The sequence below is a fragment of the Hyaena hyaena genome, unplaced genomic scaffold (genome assembly GCF_003009895.1).
Source record: "Hyaena hyaena isolate Hyena2069 unplaced genomic scaffold, ASM300989v1 scaffold_279, whole genome shotgun sequence".
In the NCBI taxonomy this organism is placed as follows: Eukaryota; Metazoa; Chordata; class Mammalia; order Carnivora; family Hyaenidae; genus Hyaena; species Hyaena hyaena.
Window position 1 is genome coordinate 146,754 of NW_024080910.1, and position 15,167 is coordinate 161,920.

The 15,167-nt window shown below is 38.5% G+C and overlaps 1 protein-coding gene across 1 annotated transcript in view; it reads right to left on the reverse strand.

Moving 5' to 3' along the window:
• Positions 1-15,167, reverse strand: part of ROS1 (ROS proto-oncogene 1, receptor tyrosine kinase) — a 115,088-nt gene that overhangs the window by 37,945 nt on the left and 61,976 nt on the right. Inside the window, exons 25-31 of the mRNA XM_039246027.1 lie at positions 13,857-14,062; positions 12,448-12,734; positions 9,141-9,317; positions 7,032-7,234; positions 5,224-5,368; positions 4,234-4,466; positions 3,970-4,146 (exon numbers count right to left, since the gene is read on the reverse strand). Of these exons, the coding sequence (XP_039101958.1) occupies positions 3,970-4,146; positions 4,234-4,466; positions 5,224-5,368; positions 7,032-7,234; positions 9,141-9,317; positions 12,448-12,734; positions 13,857-14,062 (1,428 nt within the window). The remainder of the gene's footprint in view (positions 1-3,969; positions 4,147-4,233; positions 4,467-5,223; positions 5,369-7,031; positions 7,235-9,140; positions 9,318-12,447; positions 12,735-13,856; positions 14,063-15,167) is intronic.

The window sequence follows — 15,167 nt, forward strand, 5'->3', positions numbered from 1 at the left end:
AGACTCCTACGTTAAATCAGGATGGCTGAGAAGGGAAATCCATAGCTGAAGGACCATGCTGGATCAAAACAATGACATTTTCAATTCCATGGATTTGTTAATTTCAAAATGATAATCTTTTTACATATTTTGATTCTATCAAGAGGTCCACAGTGACTTATAAATTCAAACATGTAGTTTTTCCCTTCAAAACTCTTTTCAGTCTAACCAGCCTTCCTTATTTTTGTACATATGAAGCCTTTCCCTAAAAGAAGGAAATTTTTGTCCACCATCACTCAGCCACTGAGTAGAAATGTTAGAAGTGAAATAGAGGAAATCTTACTTTCATTCCACTGTAGATACTGGGTGTCTAATTATAGCTATCTTATACTTTCTTTGTGCATGGCTTTTGAAAAATCTGTGTATTTGGATGCTTCATGTGTTATTTGAAAATGGTGATTTTTTTTCAATGTACAAATAGGAAAAGACAAAGAATGTGGCATTATGTCAAGGGTTCTTAGTGCATTTTCTCCAGTAGAGTTTCCTAAGAAGGTCAGTTTCCATAAATAAACCTTACTTTACATCTCGTTTTTCATTTAGCACTTACAAGGTCACATCATTTCTTTGGATGGACACTTTATATTAGTTTTGTATTCAACTAGGAATGATTCCTACAGCACCTTCAGGAAGTAGACCACCTTGTTATAAAAAGAAAGAGGAAAAGGAGAATGGAAGGAATGAAAAAAATTTTAAAAAAACCAAATATGCTGGTGTCTAGGCCATTGCCTGCTAAACTCATAAATGTATCAATCCTACTAAAACATACAAGCTAAAGAAACAGATGCATTGGATCCCTAATATTTACTCTGAATTGAGGGAAAGAAAGAGACACAGAGTGACAGAGACAAATGCTGATTTCTACCTCAAAAATTTTAGCCCTCTGTGGTCCTGCCTCCTTAATAATCTGCTATATAAACTACCTTAAGTGAATAGTCTAGATCGCCCAACATCCCACACCACCCAGAAATTATCAAAGCTCCTTGGAAGGTCAAATGTGTGACCAAGGGTTCTGCTGGAAAACAGTAGAGTCCTGGCCTTACCACAGCAATGAATGTTCTGGGCAGACCACCAAGTTGGGGAGGTGCCACAGCTACCCCAGTAAATCACAAAGGAGTCCAGACCTTCCATTTGTCAGAGGCCAACAAGTGCAGGAATGAAAGCTACCACAGAGGGATTTTCAAATTATTTGGGTGGGGGTGTGGAGGAAATAGTGCAGCCTATCATGTCTCAGAGACCGGAACTTCAGAAAATGGTTGGTTCTGGTAGGAATTTTCCTAGACAGTTGAGAAAAACTCAGTTTTAATGCACATCCATTAACATAGTTTACCAAAGTGAAACTACTTGTTTCTTCTCCTCAATCTCAAATTAAATATGTTCTTCTGCCATACACTGCTTTGATAAAGAATCTATGGAATTTAAGACCTAGATAGAAATTTAGCCTTCTGCTTTAATTCCTTCATTCTCCATAGAAGAAAATTTGACAGAAAAGTTGAAAATTGGAAATGTATCCTTCTCTCTCTTTCCTTTCTAAAAAATATTCTTAATTAGAAAGACACATATTCGCCCTTATCACTTCCTTCTCAGAGTTCCAGTATGGAGTTATAGCATCATTCCCAGCTGGGTCCTATCTTTATGACGTAGGTTCAAGTTGCTCTAAAGATATAGAACTTTCTGACTAGATGTACTCATCAACCCTCTTGGAACACAACTTTCTACTGTGCTCATGAGTTAGTACTTGTAGATGGTCATATGTGACGATTACTGTATCTCACATTTTAAGCCTCATGATTTTCTTAAAAAAAATTTTTTTGTAATGTTTTATTTATTTTTGAGAGAGAGAGAGAGAGAGAGAGAGAGCATGAGCAGGGGAGGATCAGAGAGAGAGGGAAACACAGAATCTGAAGACAGGCTCTAGGCTCTGAGTGTCAGCACAGAGCCTGATGTGGGGCTTGAACCAACGAACCGTGAGATCATGACCTGAGCTGAAGTTAGATGCTCAACTGACTGAGCCACCCAGGTGCCCCAAGACTCATGATTTTCTAAGTGGTATATCTGGAACCTGTTTTCAGCAAGTGTAGGGGAAGTTTTGAAATAAAAAACATGTGAAAGTCACAAGGACTGAGCCAGGCAGTCCCAGTCCGCTGTCCTCCCAAACTCTGAGGTGTGGGGTGGGTGCCTTAGTGACTCATATTCCTTCCATGGATAGCACCCAAGTAGGACTGCTGTAGGATGAGTCAGCCCCTGGGGTTCTTCCCTGCCTGGCTGGTGCTATCTGACTCACTATGGCACCTGTCTGGGTCTCTGAATTCTCATCAGTAAGAGGAGGGGCTTAGAGTCACCAGCTATAAGGTCCTTCCCCATCACATTTCTTTGATGTAGGAAGTACACTTTACACCCCCCACTTTGCCTTTAAACTGAACTGCATTAAACTTCCTTAAATAGATGTCTTAAAAAAGGTGATACTCCAATTTCTCCAATTTAACTGCATTTTAATAAGATGACCTTTTTTTTCTTTTTTTTTTTTTTAAATATTTTTATTTATTTCTAGGAGAGGGAGAGAGAGAGACAGCGTGAGCAGGGGAGAGTCAGAGAGAGAGGGAGACACAGACTCCGAAATAGGCTCCAGGCTCTGAGCTGGCAGTCAGCACAGAGCCCGACGCGGGGCTCGAACCCACGAACCGCGAGATCATGACCTAAGCGAAAGTCGGACGCTTAACCGACTAAGCCACCCAGGTGCCCCAAATAAGGTGACCTTTTTAATTTATTAAAAAAAATTTTTTTAATGTTTTATTTATTTCTGGGAGAGAGAGAGAGAGAGATAGCATGATCAGGGGAGGGTCAGAGAGAGAGGGAGATACAGAATCTGAAACAGGGCCCAGGCTCTGAGCTGGCTGTCAGCACAGAGCCCGACGCGGGTCTCGAACCCATGAACCCTGAGATCATGACCTGAGCCGGTCGATGTTTAACTGACAGAGCCACCCAGGTGCCCCAAGATGACCCTTTTTAAAATAGGTAACAAATCATCATGAACATGCTCAATGAAAAAAGTCCAATAAACTATGGCTTTTGGTTTTATGAACTTGACATTCACTATTGTTTCATAGTTTTCATAGATTTTATCTTAAAAGTACAAGATTATAGAAAAATATCTTACATAAGTAAAATTTTAAAAGATTCCAGGGTGCAACTCCATTTTTGAAAAAACAGCGAGGCCATGACTACACTGATTTGTTTTTGCTACAACTGAACAAGAGATTCCTAACCAAACTTACAGAATAAATAATACTGAAAATGAAATGTAGCAATTCCAAAAAAAAAAAATCCATTTGAAGTGTATCAACATAAAAACCAATACAGACTTCCCTCAGCAGTGAATTAGTTAGATTAGCTGATGTTTTGAAATTCAGTGGATATTTTTATATTAGTGAAAGTGTGAAGAATTTTGGATGAAGAACCATTTAAAGTGTATAAGCCAAGATCAAACTAGTTCAGAATAAATTGCTCTTATTTACTTTTTTCCTCTTGCTATGCACCTTTAAATGGTTGAAAGAACATTTCTAAACAAGGTTTTGGGTTTTGTTTCTTTGCTTGTCCATTTCTTTTATTTTTTTCATAGGAAACACCAAATTGCTGGATACTCGATAGTCATGCTGATAACATCTAAACTAAGTAAAATATTATGAAAGCCAGTAAACCATAGCTTATATCCTTTCCCATGGAGCCTTTTAAGAGCAACTAATGTCTCTGGGAATTCTTTCCATCAGAAATGATCCTAGATAGCTTCTGTATATGGCAAACCTAAATCAATGAATGCTGTAAATTATATTGCTGATTTATACAAGAGAATACACTAAGATGTGAAAAAGGCCTTCTAATTCATCCCATAGCATAACACATAGATTTGCATTAAAAGTGTATGGTGAGATCTACCTTTTGGAGTTCAAACCAAAATCTGGTGAGGTTAACATTAGATGGAGCCTTCCAATCTAATTGCAAACTAGTGTTCTCTGGGACCAAGGCATAAGGTTTCTCTGGCGTGTCAAACATTTTGACAGTGACAGGATGACTCTCAGCACACCACATTTCCTCAGCATGACAGGCCAGAACCTTTTTGTAAAAAAAGAACAATTGCTTAACCTTTTCGGAACCTTGCACCTGAGAATGGCACTAAAGTGCCCAATACACTTACTATACCTTTAACACATATGGTTTTCCACCAGACAGTCTAGTAACAAGGAGAGCGAGTCTTCCATTTGGATATTCACTTTGTCTTAGAGGAGTCTCTGGAGTTAGGGCCAGATGTGAGATTTCCAACTGATAGCGAACCGACTCTATGGGTCCATTCGGCTTGTGAGATTCTTCCCAGGATACAAGAAGGCTGGAGTCTGAGTGCACAGTTGTATTAATGAGCCTAACTGCCTCTGGCACTGAAATAAATAGCAACACATGATAAGGGATGTTGCATCAGCACTGAAAGGTGAAAGAAGGAACAGGGTTCTGGCTGAGGAATAATCATATTATATGAGCAGAACGAATGGCCAGTATTCTAAAGGAAAGCCAGCCTCTTATATAATGGTAAGTTAACAGGCGGCCTGAAAGGCTCTTGCTCATTTTTGCCTAATGACTAAGTCATTCTGACTCCAGCTCAATGAAATGGCCGATGATGATGAACAAACCAATTCAGATTAGTTTTGGGAATATCATCAGAGACATTCAAAAGAAATGGTATGACCCGAAAATAATCACCACCTCTCAGAAAACCTTTTCAGATTCTAGATTCGTATTCCTTCTGGCAATGATATGGCTTACTTTAAATCTCAGTAGCCTGAGTAAAATTCGCACAGAGGAAAGGCTTAATTCTGCATCTCCACATAGAGAGACCTGTGAATATGTGGGGAGAGGGTGACGCTATGTGGTGAGACTGGAAAATGTGTTTCTGGGTCAAACAGTGTTGATTCTGATATTTTGCCTTCTAGTTGCTTTTCATTCTGATGGAGTATTATTCATCTTCTGTTGTTAGAGCAAAAATCAGCTTATCAGAATATTGTCAATAATACATTTTTTCTTATTAAGCTTTAAAAGCTCACATAATAAAGATTACTTAGCATCCATATTAAAATATATATGTACATCACATATATCACAAAATGCCAGTCTAGAATTATGCCCAAGCCCATAACTCACCTCCACTTTTAGTTTTTCCCCAAATCTCTTTTCCCAGAGGCAACTGTTCTGCAGGGTCTGAATAATAATTCTTTACAGCTGTCTGTATCACATATGTTGAAAATGGTTGTAAACCTCCAATAAGGGCTATCCTCTCCTGAAATTCCTGTAATTAATTTTTGAAACTCAATATCTAGTTCTTATTTTTTTATACAAATAAGGAGAAATTAACCAAAGGAATACAATATTTAAAAGATGTTTTAAATTTATCTTTTGTATTGAATCAAGAGAATGATAATGTTCACTGTCCTAATCTGCCCAGAGCTGAGTTGCTTCCTATCTCCAAGAATCAATATCAAATGATCGGTCAATTTTGTGACATGCTCATTTCACGTAGGAACCTAAGTTCTCAGAAGAGGATACTAATTCACTAGCATTGCATACAAAGTTCAGCAAGATGGTCTGGTAAAGATGTGACTCAGGGATGCCTGACTTTGGCTCAAGTCATGATCTCACGGTCTGGTCCATGAGTTCGAGCCAGTGTTGGGCTCTGTCCTGACAGCTTGGAGCCTGGAGCCTCCTCCCGATTCTGTCTCCCTCTCACTCTTTGCCCCACCCTGTTCATGCTCTGTCTCTCAAAAACAAATAAACATTTAAAAAAATTTTTTTAAATAGTATTGACACATAAGTGAATATTATAAAATATTAAGTTGAATTACTTAATCATTATTAAAGGTAAAGTTTAAAAAGGTAAAAACACTTTCCTTAGACCAACAGTTCTCAATTTTAATTGTTCTTTGGAATCAACTGGAAAGTTTTAAGAAAACACTTGTGCCTGGGCCCTACCCCCAGAGATTCTGATTGCATTGGTCTGAGGTGAAGTGTCGGCCCAGAGATTTTTAAAACTCCAATGTGCAGTCAGGTTTGAGAATCATTGCCTTTGACCCAGATTAATCAAAGTGAAAATAATAGGGACAGACTGGCTGTAGTAACAGAAATACCCAGTGCCACTAAACTAATCTTGGTCAGCCAAGTGATCCCATCTGTCTCTGAAACACTGAAATATGTAAAGAGAGGTTAAAATAGAGAAAATAAAGGACATAAGAATCAGGTGCCCTTTCTGGCAAAGTATATAGTGCTTAACTTCCAACAGATGATGGTCAATTTCACCTTTTGATGCAGATGAATAACAAGCACAGAGCAAAATATCGGATACACATGACTCCATCACAAGGACAACTGAAATGCCAGTACCAACAATGGAATGAATTGTGCCAATTAATTCATCCATTCAAGAAATATCTAGTGAAAGCTTCTACAAAACCAACTACTTACTATGCCAGATGCTAAGAATACAATGATAAATAAAAACCGGCACACTCCCTACATAATAGCATAAAGGAAATAGCAGACAAAAATAGAACATACCATTTTTATATTAAATAGATGCTATGGAGGAGGGGTATGCAGTAATGTTCTTTCTGTCTAATCATTTCTTACCCCTCAATCTGCATTCCGCTGCACAGGGCACAAAAACACATCTCTATCACTTTCTGGGGAGAATTAGATAGTCAGGAAAGGCACCAAGCCCAGTTCTCCCGGGACCCTCAGGAAACTGTCACTCTGGCAATCCACCACTGGCCAGAGTTGATATGCTTCCTTGAAGCTTAACTCCCAGCAAGACAACTTGCTTTGATGAATCAGCTGTAAAAGTTTGCATAGTAGGGTGCTTCAGGATACAATATAGAAAATAGTTTACTGTGAGTGAGAAGTTTATATCAAAAACAGGTATCTTCTGAAAAGGCAAAGACCACCAGCTCCAATCTTACCAACATTTTATATTTCGGCTCAGAGCTGTTTTTCCCGCCATTAACTTCTTTGTAATAAACCAGGTATGTTGGAGTAGGGCAGACGAAGCTGTGCCGGGTGAGCTTTGTCCTGGCAGGCGGTAATCTGATTGTGAGGCTGCTGTTAGTGGTGTTAAGTATATTTGGCTCTGCAGTATCTGAAGCTAGACACAGTAATGCTTTATCTAAAATAATAAAAGATTAAAAAACATACACATATATGTATGAAAGAGAAACAGCAGATATATTTAACATCAAGGGTTAGACCATCTATTTTTTAATATTTGGCTGACAGAGTGTGATATATTGAAGTGTTGGAAATATTATTCAGGAAAGGAAGAAAGGTTTTTTTCCCCAGTACATTTTGGAAGTTGGTAAATGGCTCAGAAAAAAAGAGCAAGGTAACTGATCATTGCTTAAAATTTCCAGCAGGGGGAGGTAAAGTACACTGAATAAGGTACACAGACCATAATAAAATCAAGTTAAGCCTTTTTTTTTACTTTGAAGAAAGTAGAGACAGCATACTATTAATCATATTTGGGGTGGGGGGGGAGCCTGAGTGGCTCAGTCGGTTAAGCATCCAACTTCGGCTCGGATCATGATATAGTGGTTCATGGTTTGAGCCCCATGTCAGCCTCTGTGCTGACAGCTCAGAGTCTGGAGCCTGCTTGAGATTCTGGGTCTCCTCTCTGCCCCACACCCGCTAATGCTCTGTCTCGCTTTCTCAGAAATAAACGTTAAAATGTTTTTAATATTAATTATATTTTTAAAATTAATTCCAGTTACAAAAACTCATGCTAGCTTTAGGACTTTTATTTTTAAGGATGTGCTTGTATATGTGTGCATTCAATTTCAAACAGATTTTTCATGGACTTACTAAATCTCCTAAATTTCTCAAAGTGAAAAATGAATTACTTTACCAGAATAGGCACCTGCCTTATTTATAAAGTCTCCCATTTTTCATATTTTATAACTCAATACACTTAAACAAAGAGAGTTTGTTACAATTATTTCTGCCCCTCTTTAGGGGCTAATTATACTTAATTTACAATGATATTGCCACCTTAATGGCAGATAGCTTGAGAAAAAACTCAAAACCTTTTTAGGTTTGAATGCCACCCAAGAGTGTATGTAATGTTTTTAATTTTGGTTGGTTGGTTTTTAGGTTTCAATTTTTTTTTTTTTTGTAGTATTATGACTCTCTGTGGAAAATATATAGCTAGTTCTACAGGGTGTCATCCATGCATTCCTAAAAGTCACTGCATTCTACAAAACTGTACAATAAAATCCACAGGGTTTATAAGGGAGATAGAGTTAGAGGCACAACATTAAAAATCTTCATGAGGGGCTCCTGGGTGGCTTAGTCGGTTAAGTGTCTGACTTTCGCTTAGGTCATGATCTCACGGTTCGTGGGTTCGAGCCCCGCATTGGGCTCTGTGCTGACCACCAGCTCAGAGCCTGGAGCCTGTTTCAGAGTCTGTGACTCCCTCTCTCTCTGACCCTCCCCTGCTCACGCTGTCTCTCTCTCTCCTAGAAATAAATTTAAAAAAAAACATTAAAAAAAAACAGATTTATAAATAAATAAATAAATAAATAAATAAATAAATATCTTCATGAGTGACCCATTTAAAAAAAGATAGGAACTTAATAAAAATGATAGCACACATGTACACATGATAAACAGTTGGCATACATAATACTACAATAAACAAAGCCTTTACCTTGAAAAAGACCTGAAATTGTATGTAGTGCTTTTTGACACACCTGGGATTTCTAAAACATTGTCAGAGGAGAAAAAAGACAGAAAAGAGAGAAATTATGGGAATGCAAAGAGAAAAGAAGCCAGACAGAGAATGAGTAGACAAGGGTTTCCGTGTTTAAACTGTCTGGGACAACTCAAGCCATATATGCCCATGGAGATCAATTGTGATCCAGGGCAAACAGCATTCTCAGCATGCACCCATCCTGACAGTGTGAGCAACACTGAACACCATGAAGGGTTTGGTGGGGCAGCCTGGAGAGGGAGATACTCTGAGCCTTTTCTGCCCCCCAGTTGGGAGAACATGCTGATTAGGAGTGTGATTTTATTACCTGGAAAAGGCTGCAGAACGGAACTGTAGGCCAGGATACGCTTACTCCCTTGGGCCCCCACCTGGGAGAGGATGGCCCCATTGCTTTTCTTTGCTTGATAAATCTGTGTGCTGTCCTTTGCTGAGGAGATCCAGTAGAGATATTCCCCATCCACAGTTAAGCTTTCAAGTGTTTTTCCTGCTCATGAGACACGTAAAATAAAGAACATAAAGAACAAAATACAGAACTCATGTTTTCTACTCCAAGCAATCTATGGAATCCTTTTTCTACATTGTAATTGCTAATTTTTAATTTTTCTATCATTTCAATAAGGAAAAAAATACCACCTTTATTTTATGTCATTAGGTCAAGGATTTTACAGATATTTTCTCATTTTAGTTCCATACTAAGCTAAAAGGTGAATACTATTATAATTGGCCTCATTTTGTAGAAGTGTAAACTGAGGCTTTAAAGAGTGAAATAATCTCCTCAAGGCCACAAAGTTAGTAAGGAGCAGAGCTAAGATTTTTAACTTAATCTGTGTGATTCCACATCAAACGATGCCTATTGGAAAAGAGCTGTTTAGATGATAGGTCCAGGGCTCAGTATCTTGCTCAATATTTTTTATCAGTAAATTGGAATAAATACAGAGTAATATACTTATCAATTTTGTAGATAATACATGATTCTTACTGACACTAGTATGTTCATTCACTGACTTAAAATTTGAAAGTATCACAACAAAATCAGGAAATGGATTGAAATTTAATAGGAATAAATGTGACATCCTAAATTCAAGTTTAAGATCAATTCTATAAATGACAAATGAAAGAAACCTGGCTTAATAATGTTAACATGAAAAAGACCAGGGATTTTTCAAATGGCAGGCAACTGAAAGACCTGATGCCACCTTCAGCTTCAATGAAAGAAGACGGAGGAAGTCAGAGCCCCCTGCACTAAGCAGAACATAACAAGAGTACAGGGAGTCATTATGGGGGTGACATTTAAGAGGATATTAAGCAGCTGGAGTGAAACCACAGGAGGGTTACTAGGGCAAAGAACAATCCAGAAACCACATCGCGTGAGGAGTAGTTACAAGTACATGAATTTTTCCTCCAACGGAAGTACTCAGAATGAGCAATGACAGAAGTCCCTAAGCAATTTGAATGGCTGTCATGTAGAAAGTGACTGATTTATTCTTCACATAATTAGAGGTCAGAATTCAGATCAATGAATGGGAGAAATGGGGAGAAATTTTTCCGTAACTATAAGAAAAAATCTAATATTTGAAATTGTTCAAAAAAACCTTCCTTATAAAGACATAATTTTTTTATAAACAGGTGTTCAAGCAAGGGTGTTTTTGTAGCAGAGATTTCCTCCAATATCATGCCAGCTAAAATATCTCTAAAGTCATTCAAATTTTCTAATTTTAGGGTTATAAATTTCAATTATGGATTCCTGAAAGACTTACCAGTTCTATACCTATAAGATAATGGCCTGCTAGATAAGTCTTGTGTATTGGATGATAAAATTTATTCTGACACTTGTTTAAATGATAAGGAAGACTTTAGTTAAGACTTGCGATATTTCAGTAGGAGAGAGAGAGATGTGCCCAACTTCACATACAACAAAGAAAGGTGGGGTTCAGAGCCAACAACAAACGTGAGGGGGTCAGTGGATAGAAAATTACTAAGAAAAGACATCAAGGGTACAAAGATTCTTGCTAAACTGGCTTCCTATGATTTTTGATAAAGGCAAGCCAAAACATCAAGTGTCGGGGATGAAGAACTTGATCAGATACCAAGGGTGGGGGACTATCCCTAAACTGATTTAGCAAGATTCTTGCTAAAACTACACTCAGCAACAACAGACAATGAAGACTGAGTTCAAGGCCTAGTTAAGAAAATGGCTCAGAGGAGCCTAACTAACATTTGATCAAAGAAGGAGTCTGTTACATGGGGCGCCTGGGTGGCTTAGTCGGTTAAGCGTCCGACTTTCGCTTAGGTCATGATCTCGCGGTTCGTGGGTTCGAGCCCCGCGTCGGGCTCTGTGCTGACTGCCAGCTCAGAGCCTGGAGCCTGTTTCAGTCTGTGACTCCCTCTCTCTCTGACCCTCCCCTGCTCCGCTGTCTCTNCTCTGACCCTCCCCTGCTCACGCTGTCTCTCTCTCTCTCCTAGAAATAAATAAAACATTAAAAAAATTTAAAAAAAAAAAAAAAAAAAAAAAAAAAAGAAGGAGTCTGTTACAGATTCAGCAGAAACAAGTAATTCTCCTAATATAAGAAGTCCAAAATATTATCTCTAGTCTTAAGCCCATTGAAAATATGTTAGAAAAGGCTCTGGTTAACATGTCAACAAAACCATACGTGCAGTTATAACACACACGTGTGCGCATGCACACACACACACACACACACACACACACACACATCTGCAGTTTCAAAACTTTACTATAAACATCAGCAATGTCCAAAAACACTTTTTTGATGATGGAAATATTTTATTTCTCTGCTGCCCAATATAGTAATCATTAGCCACTTGTGATTTTGAGCACTTAAAATGTGGCTAGCATGACGGCAGAATTAAAATTTTAATTTTACTTAATCTTAATTAATTTGAACTTCAATCGCATGTAACTAGTTGTTACTACATTGGACAGTGAAGAGTAGACTTTTAAGAATGTAAGGAGGTATTTAGAGTGCTTTTTTTTTTCTGTTGCAATTATTCCTCATTAGAAGGCCTCCAAATCACTTGAGACATTTAAGTATATCCTCCAGAAGCATGTGATGTCAAGTATTGACCAACTCATGCTGAATGCAGAGTCAATGGGATCATCAAAACAGAAGTAAAGTGTGGTCCTGGTAGTAAGATCATAGATGCTGTAGTTAGGCCCACTTTCCAACCCCAGCTCCTCTATTAATTGCAGCCCTTTGGACAAGTACCTTACCTTTCTGGCTCTCGGTTTTCTCACCTGTAAAATGAGCATACTAGTATCTACTTCATCAAGGTGTTTTGAAAATTAAATGAGATAACACATTTGGTAGCTTGCTTAGAATATATGGTTGAACTCAATAAATTATAGATTTATTTTTAATTATAAAATAACAACAACAACAATGAAACCACAGATCCAGAAAATTGTGTGAATGTCTGTGCACAATTTGCTTGGAAACAACTTGACTTGAATTCTACGGGAATATTTGGCATCATCCAGAGCAAACACTCATGTGTGTATTCTTTGAATAAAGGTGGAATGCACAATCTTTTTAACTGGACAGGAAGGGCCACCATTACTAATGAGTATTTATGTACACACATAGATATCTTACCAAGCAGGGTAGGCACCATGATAACCTGCCAACACTGACATCCTTCCAGATCCATGGCCCAGATCTCTTGCCCTTTGACAAAGTATATCTGCGGTTTCTCTAGGTCAGAGGTGTCAATAGTCATTGCTCCATTAAACTCGAATTGAGTAACGCTGCAAAAACACTGTTTCCTTCCATTTGAATGGTTTGTGGTTGTGGGTGGAAGAACGTGACTCAGGGTCTGGTTGATAATACTGTAGTAGAAAATCTGAGGGCCAAAATCGGAAACTTCTGTCCAATACAGGCGACTATGGGGGAAAAAAAGACCCTCCACCTTAATGAGTAAAACATATTATTGCAAATGTTAGTTTCCAATGAAGATTAATCATTCCTAATGATTGGAGAGACAAATACAGCCTTTGGAGAGAATGTGTCCACATGTCCAATGACCTTCTGAGATGGAGGGGGCCAAAAGCAATCTAGTTTGTACCATTTTCACATGATTTCTCAATAAATGTGTTTACAACTAAAGCCTTGGACTAAAATGATCTGAAGGTGGTATATGAATGGTTCATTAATGGCTGTAAGTGTGATAAACGTTTGCCTACTTTTCATCAACACCCATTTCCATTCCCCTTCTCTCAAGTTTCTTTCTGCTGCTTAATACTGGTTAACACTAGTTTCAAAATATAATAACCATGCGTATGACACAAAGAAAATACATCTTTCAGCATGAAGAACTGCTATCAGTTGCTGGATGGGGGCCTTAAAACTCATCTTACAGGGGCGCCCAGGTGGCTCAGTCGGTTGGGCATCTGACTTCGGCTCAGGTGATGATCTCATGGTTTGTGGGTTCGAGCTCTGTGTCGGGCTCTGTGCTGACAGCTCAGAGCCTGGAGCCTGCCTCAGATTCTGTGTCTCCCTCTGTCTCTGACCCTCCCCTGCTCATGCTGTCTCTCTCTCTCTCTCTCTCTCTCTCAGAAATAAATAAAACATTAAAAAAATTAAAAAAAGCTCATCTTACAAGGACATTAATTAAAGAAGGATGAGCCCAGAATAGCGTTAGTTGTGCGTTCCATGCTACCTGTCTATCCCTGCTCAGCTCCTGCCACTGTCTCAGTCCCCTCTCATCCTTTTCATATGAAGATATTAGGATATCCATTGATAGAAGGATCTGCTTTTGTTTTCTGTTGGTAATAACCCTAACTTTAGGTGAGCCAAATTGTCAGTATGGATTAAATTTACATATTTCTGGCTGTGGGCTCATAATTTATGTGTAGATTTACTTACTATAAGTTATTATAGCTAGCCAAGGACAGTTAGCAATTTACTTTCCCATCAATAGCTTCTAATATTAAACCAAAGATATTATATTGAATATGCCTCTATTTCATCACAATAGAAACAGATACTCATCATACTTTACATACCTTAAAAAAGGATATACAGAAAAAGAAATTATTGTTGAATTTCTATTGCAAATGTCCAACTTTCTGGGGTATTTCATCTTGTGTTCAAGATCAACATCAAATATTTGCATTCCATTTTGTGATTCTTTTAGCACAAAGTAGAGATGCCTTGAAATCCAGTCAATTGAAATAAGTGTGATATCAGAAACCAGTGCATCTCGGAAAATCTTAACAATAGGTAGAAAACACAACCAAGGAGATAGTGGTCATTTTTTTCCCCAAATTTGAGGACTTTTTGGTAATCTACCATATTACTTATTTACTGCACTTCGCTGTAATCCAAAACCTCAATAGCTCTGTACTGTGTACCATTATAACATTGATCCTCTTCTCACATTGAATTCTTTCCCCTGGTTAGCTTCAACTACCCTGACTTCAACTGTAATTCATAGACCAGTGCTACAAGAACAGTAGCAGTATCCCTCATTGAGTTACTGATTCAGATTGACTACTGAACATATGAATGATCCCAGGAAACAGAATTCATTACTCTGCCCCCAAAACCTTCTTTTCACCTACAGATTATATTTTTATGGATTTCCAACATTCATTTGAACGGCAATCCTGACAAATGTGGTTCATCCTTGACATCTTCCTCTCATGACTACCCATAGTGAATTAGTCCAATTTGAAATAGATCCCAAATGTGTCCTGTCCTTTCTCACTTCACTGCCTCTCATTTCCTGCCTAACATTTCCTGTCTGGCTTTCTATGATAGCCTCCTAAGTGTCTCAGATTTAACCTTCCCTAAGTCATTATTCATACCACTAATGGAGAGGTCTTTCTAAAACATAACCTGACCATGTGAATGACCCACTAAATTTCTTTAATGGCTTACTGTTGGGTTCAGGATTGGCCCTCCACACCTTAGCACAGTCCAAGAAGCCCATTATATTCAGGCTCCTGCCTACTACTTCAGCTTTTTACCTGTCTTTGTTCATCCTCACTCCCACCTGCATTCCAAGCCTACTCTATTTATAGCCTCCTAGATGTGCCATGGCTCCCTTGTGTCCCTATCTTTGCACTTGCTACCCCTTAAGCTTTTCCCACCTTCACCCGGCTCATCTTCTTTGTCCCAAGGTGTCTTTCCACTCACTACCACTCCAACCTGGACTGATCATCCATTTTCTGTGATATCACAACACCCTGCTTCAGCATAGCATGATACTGCCTTCTGTCTTTTCCACTAGCTGACACTCACTGAATGCCACCACATGCCAAGCATTGTGCTAAGTGCCTTATGTAAGTCATCTCATTTAATCTTCACAGGAA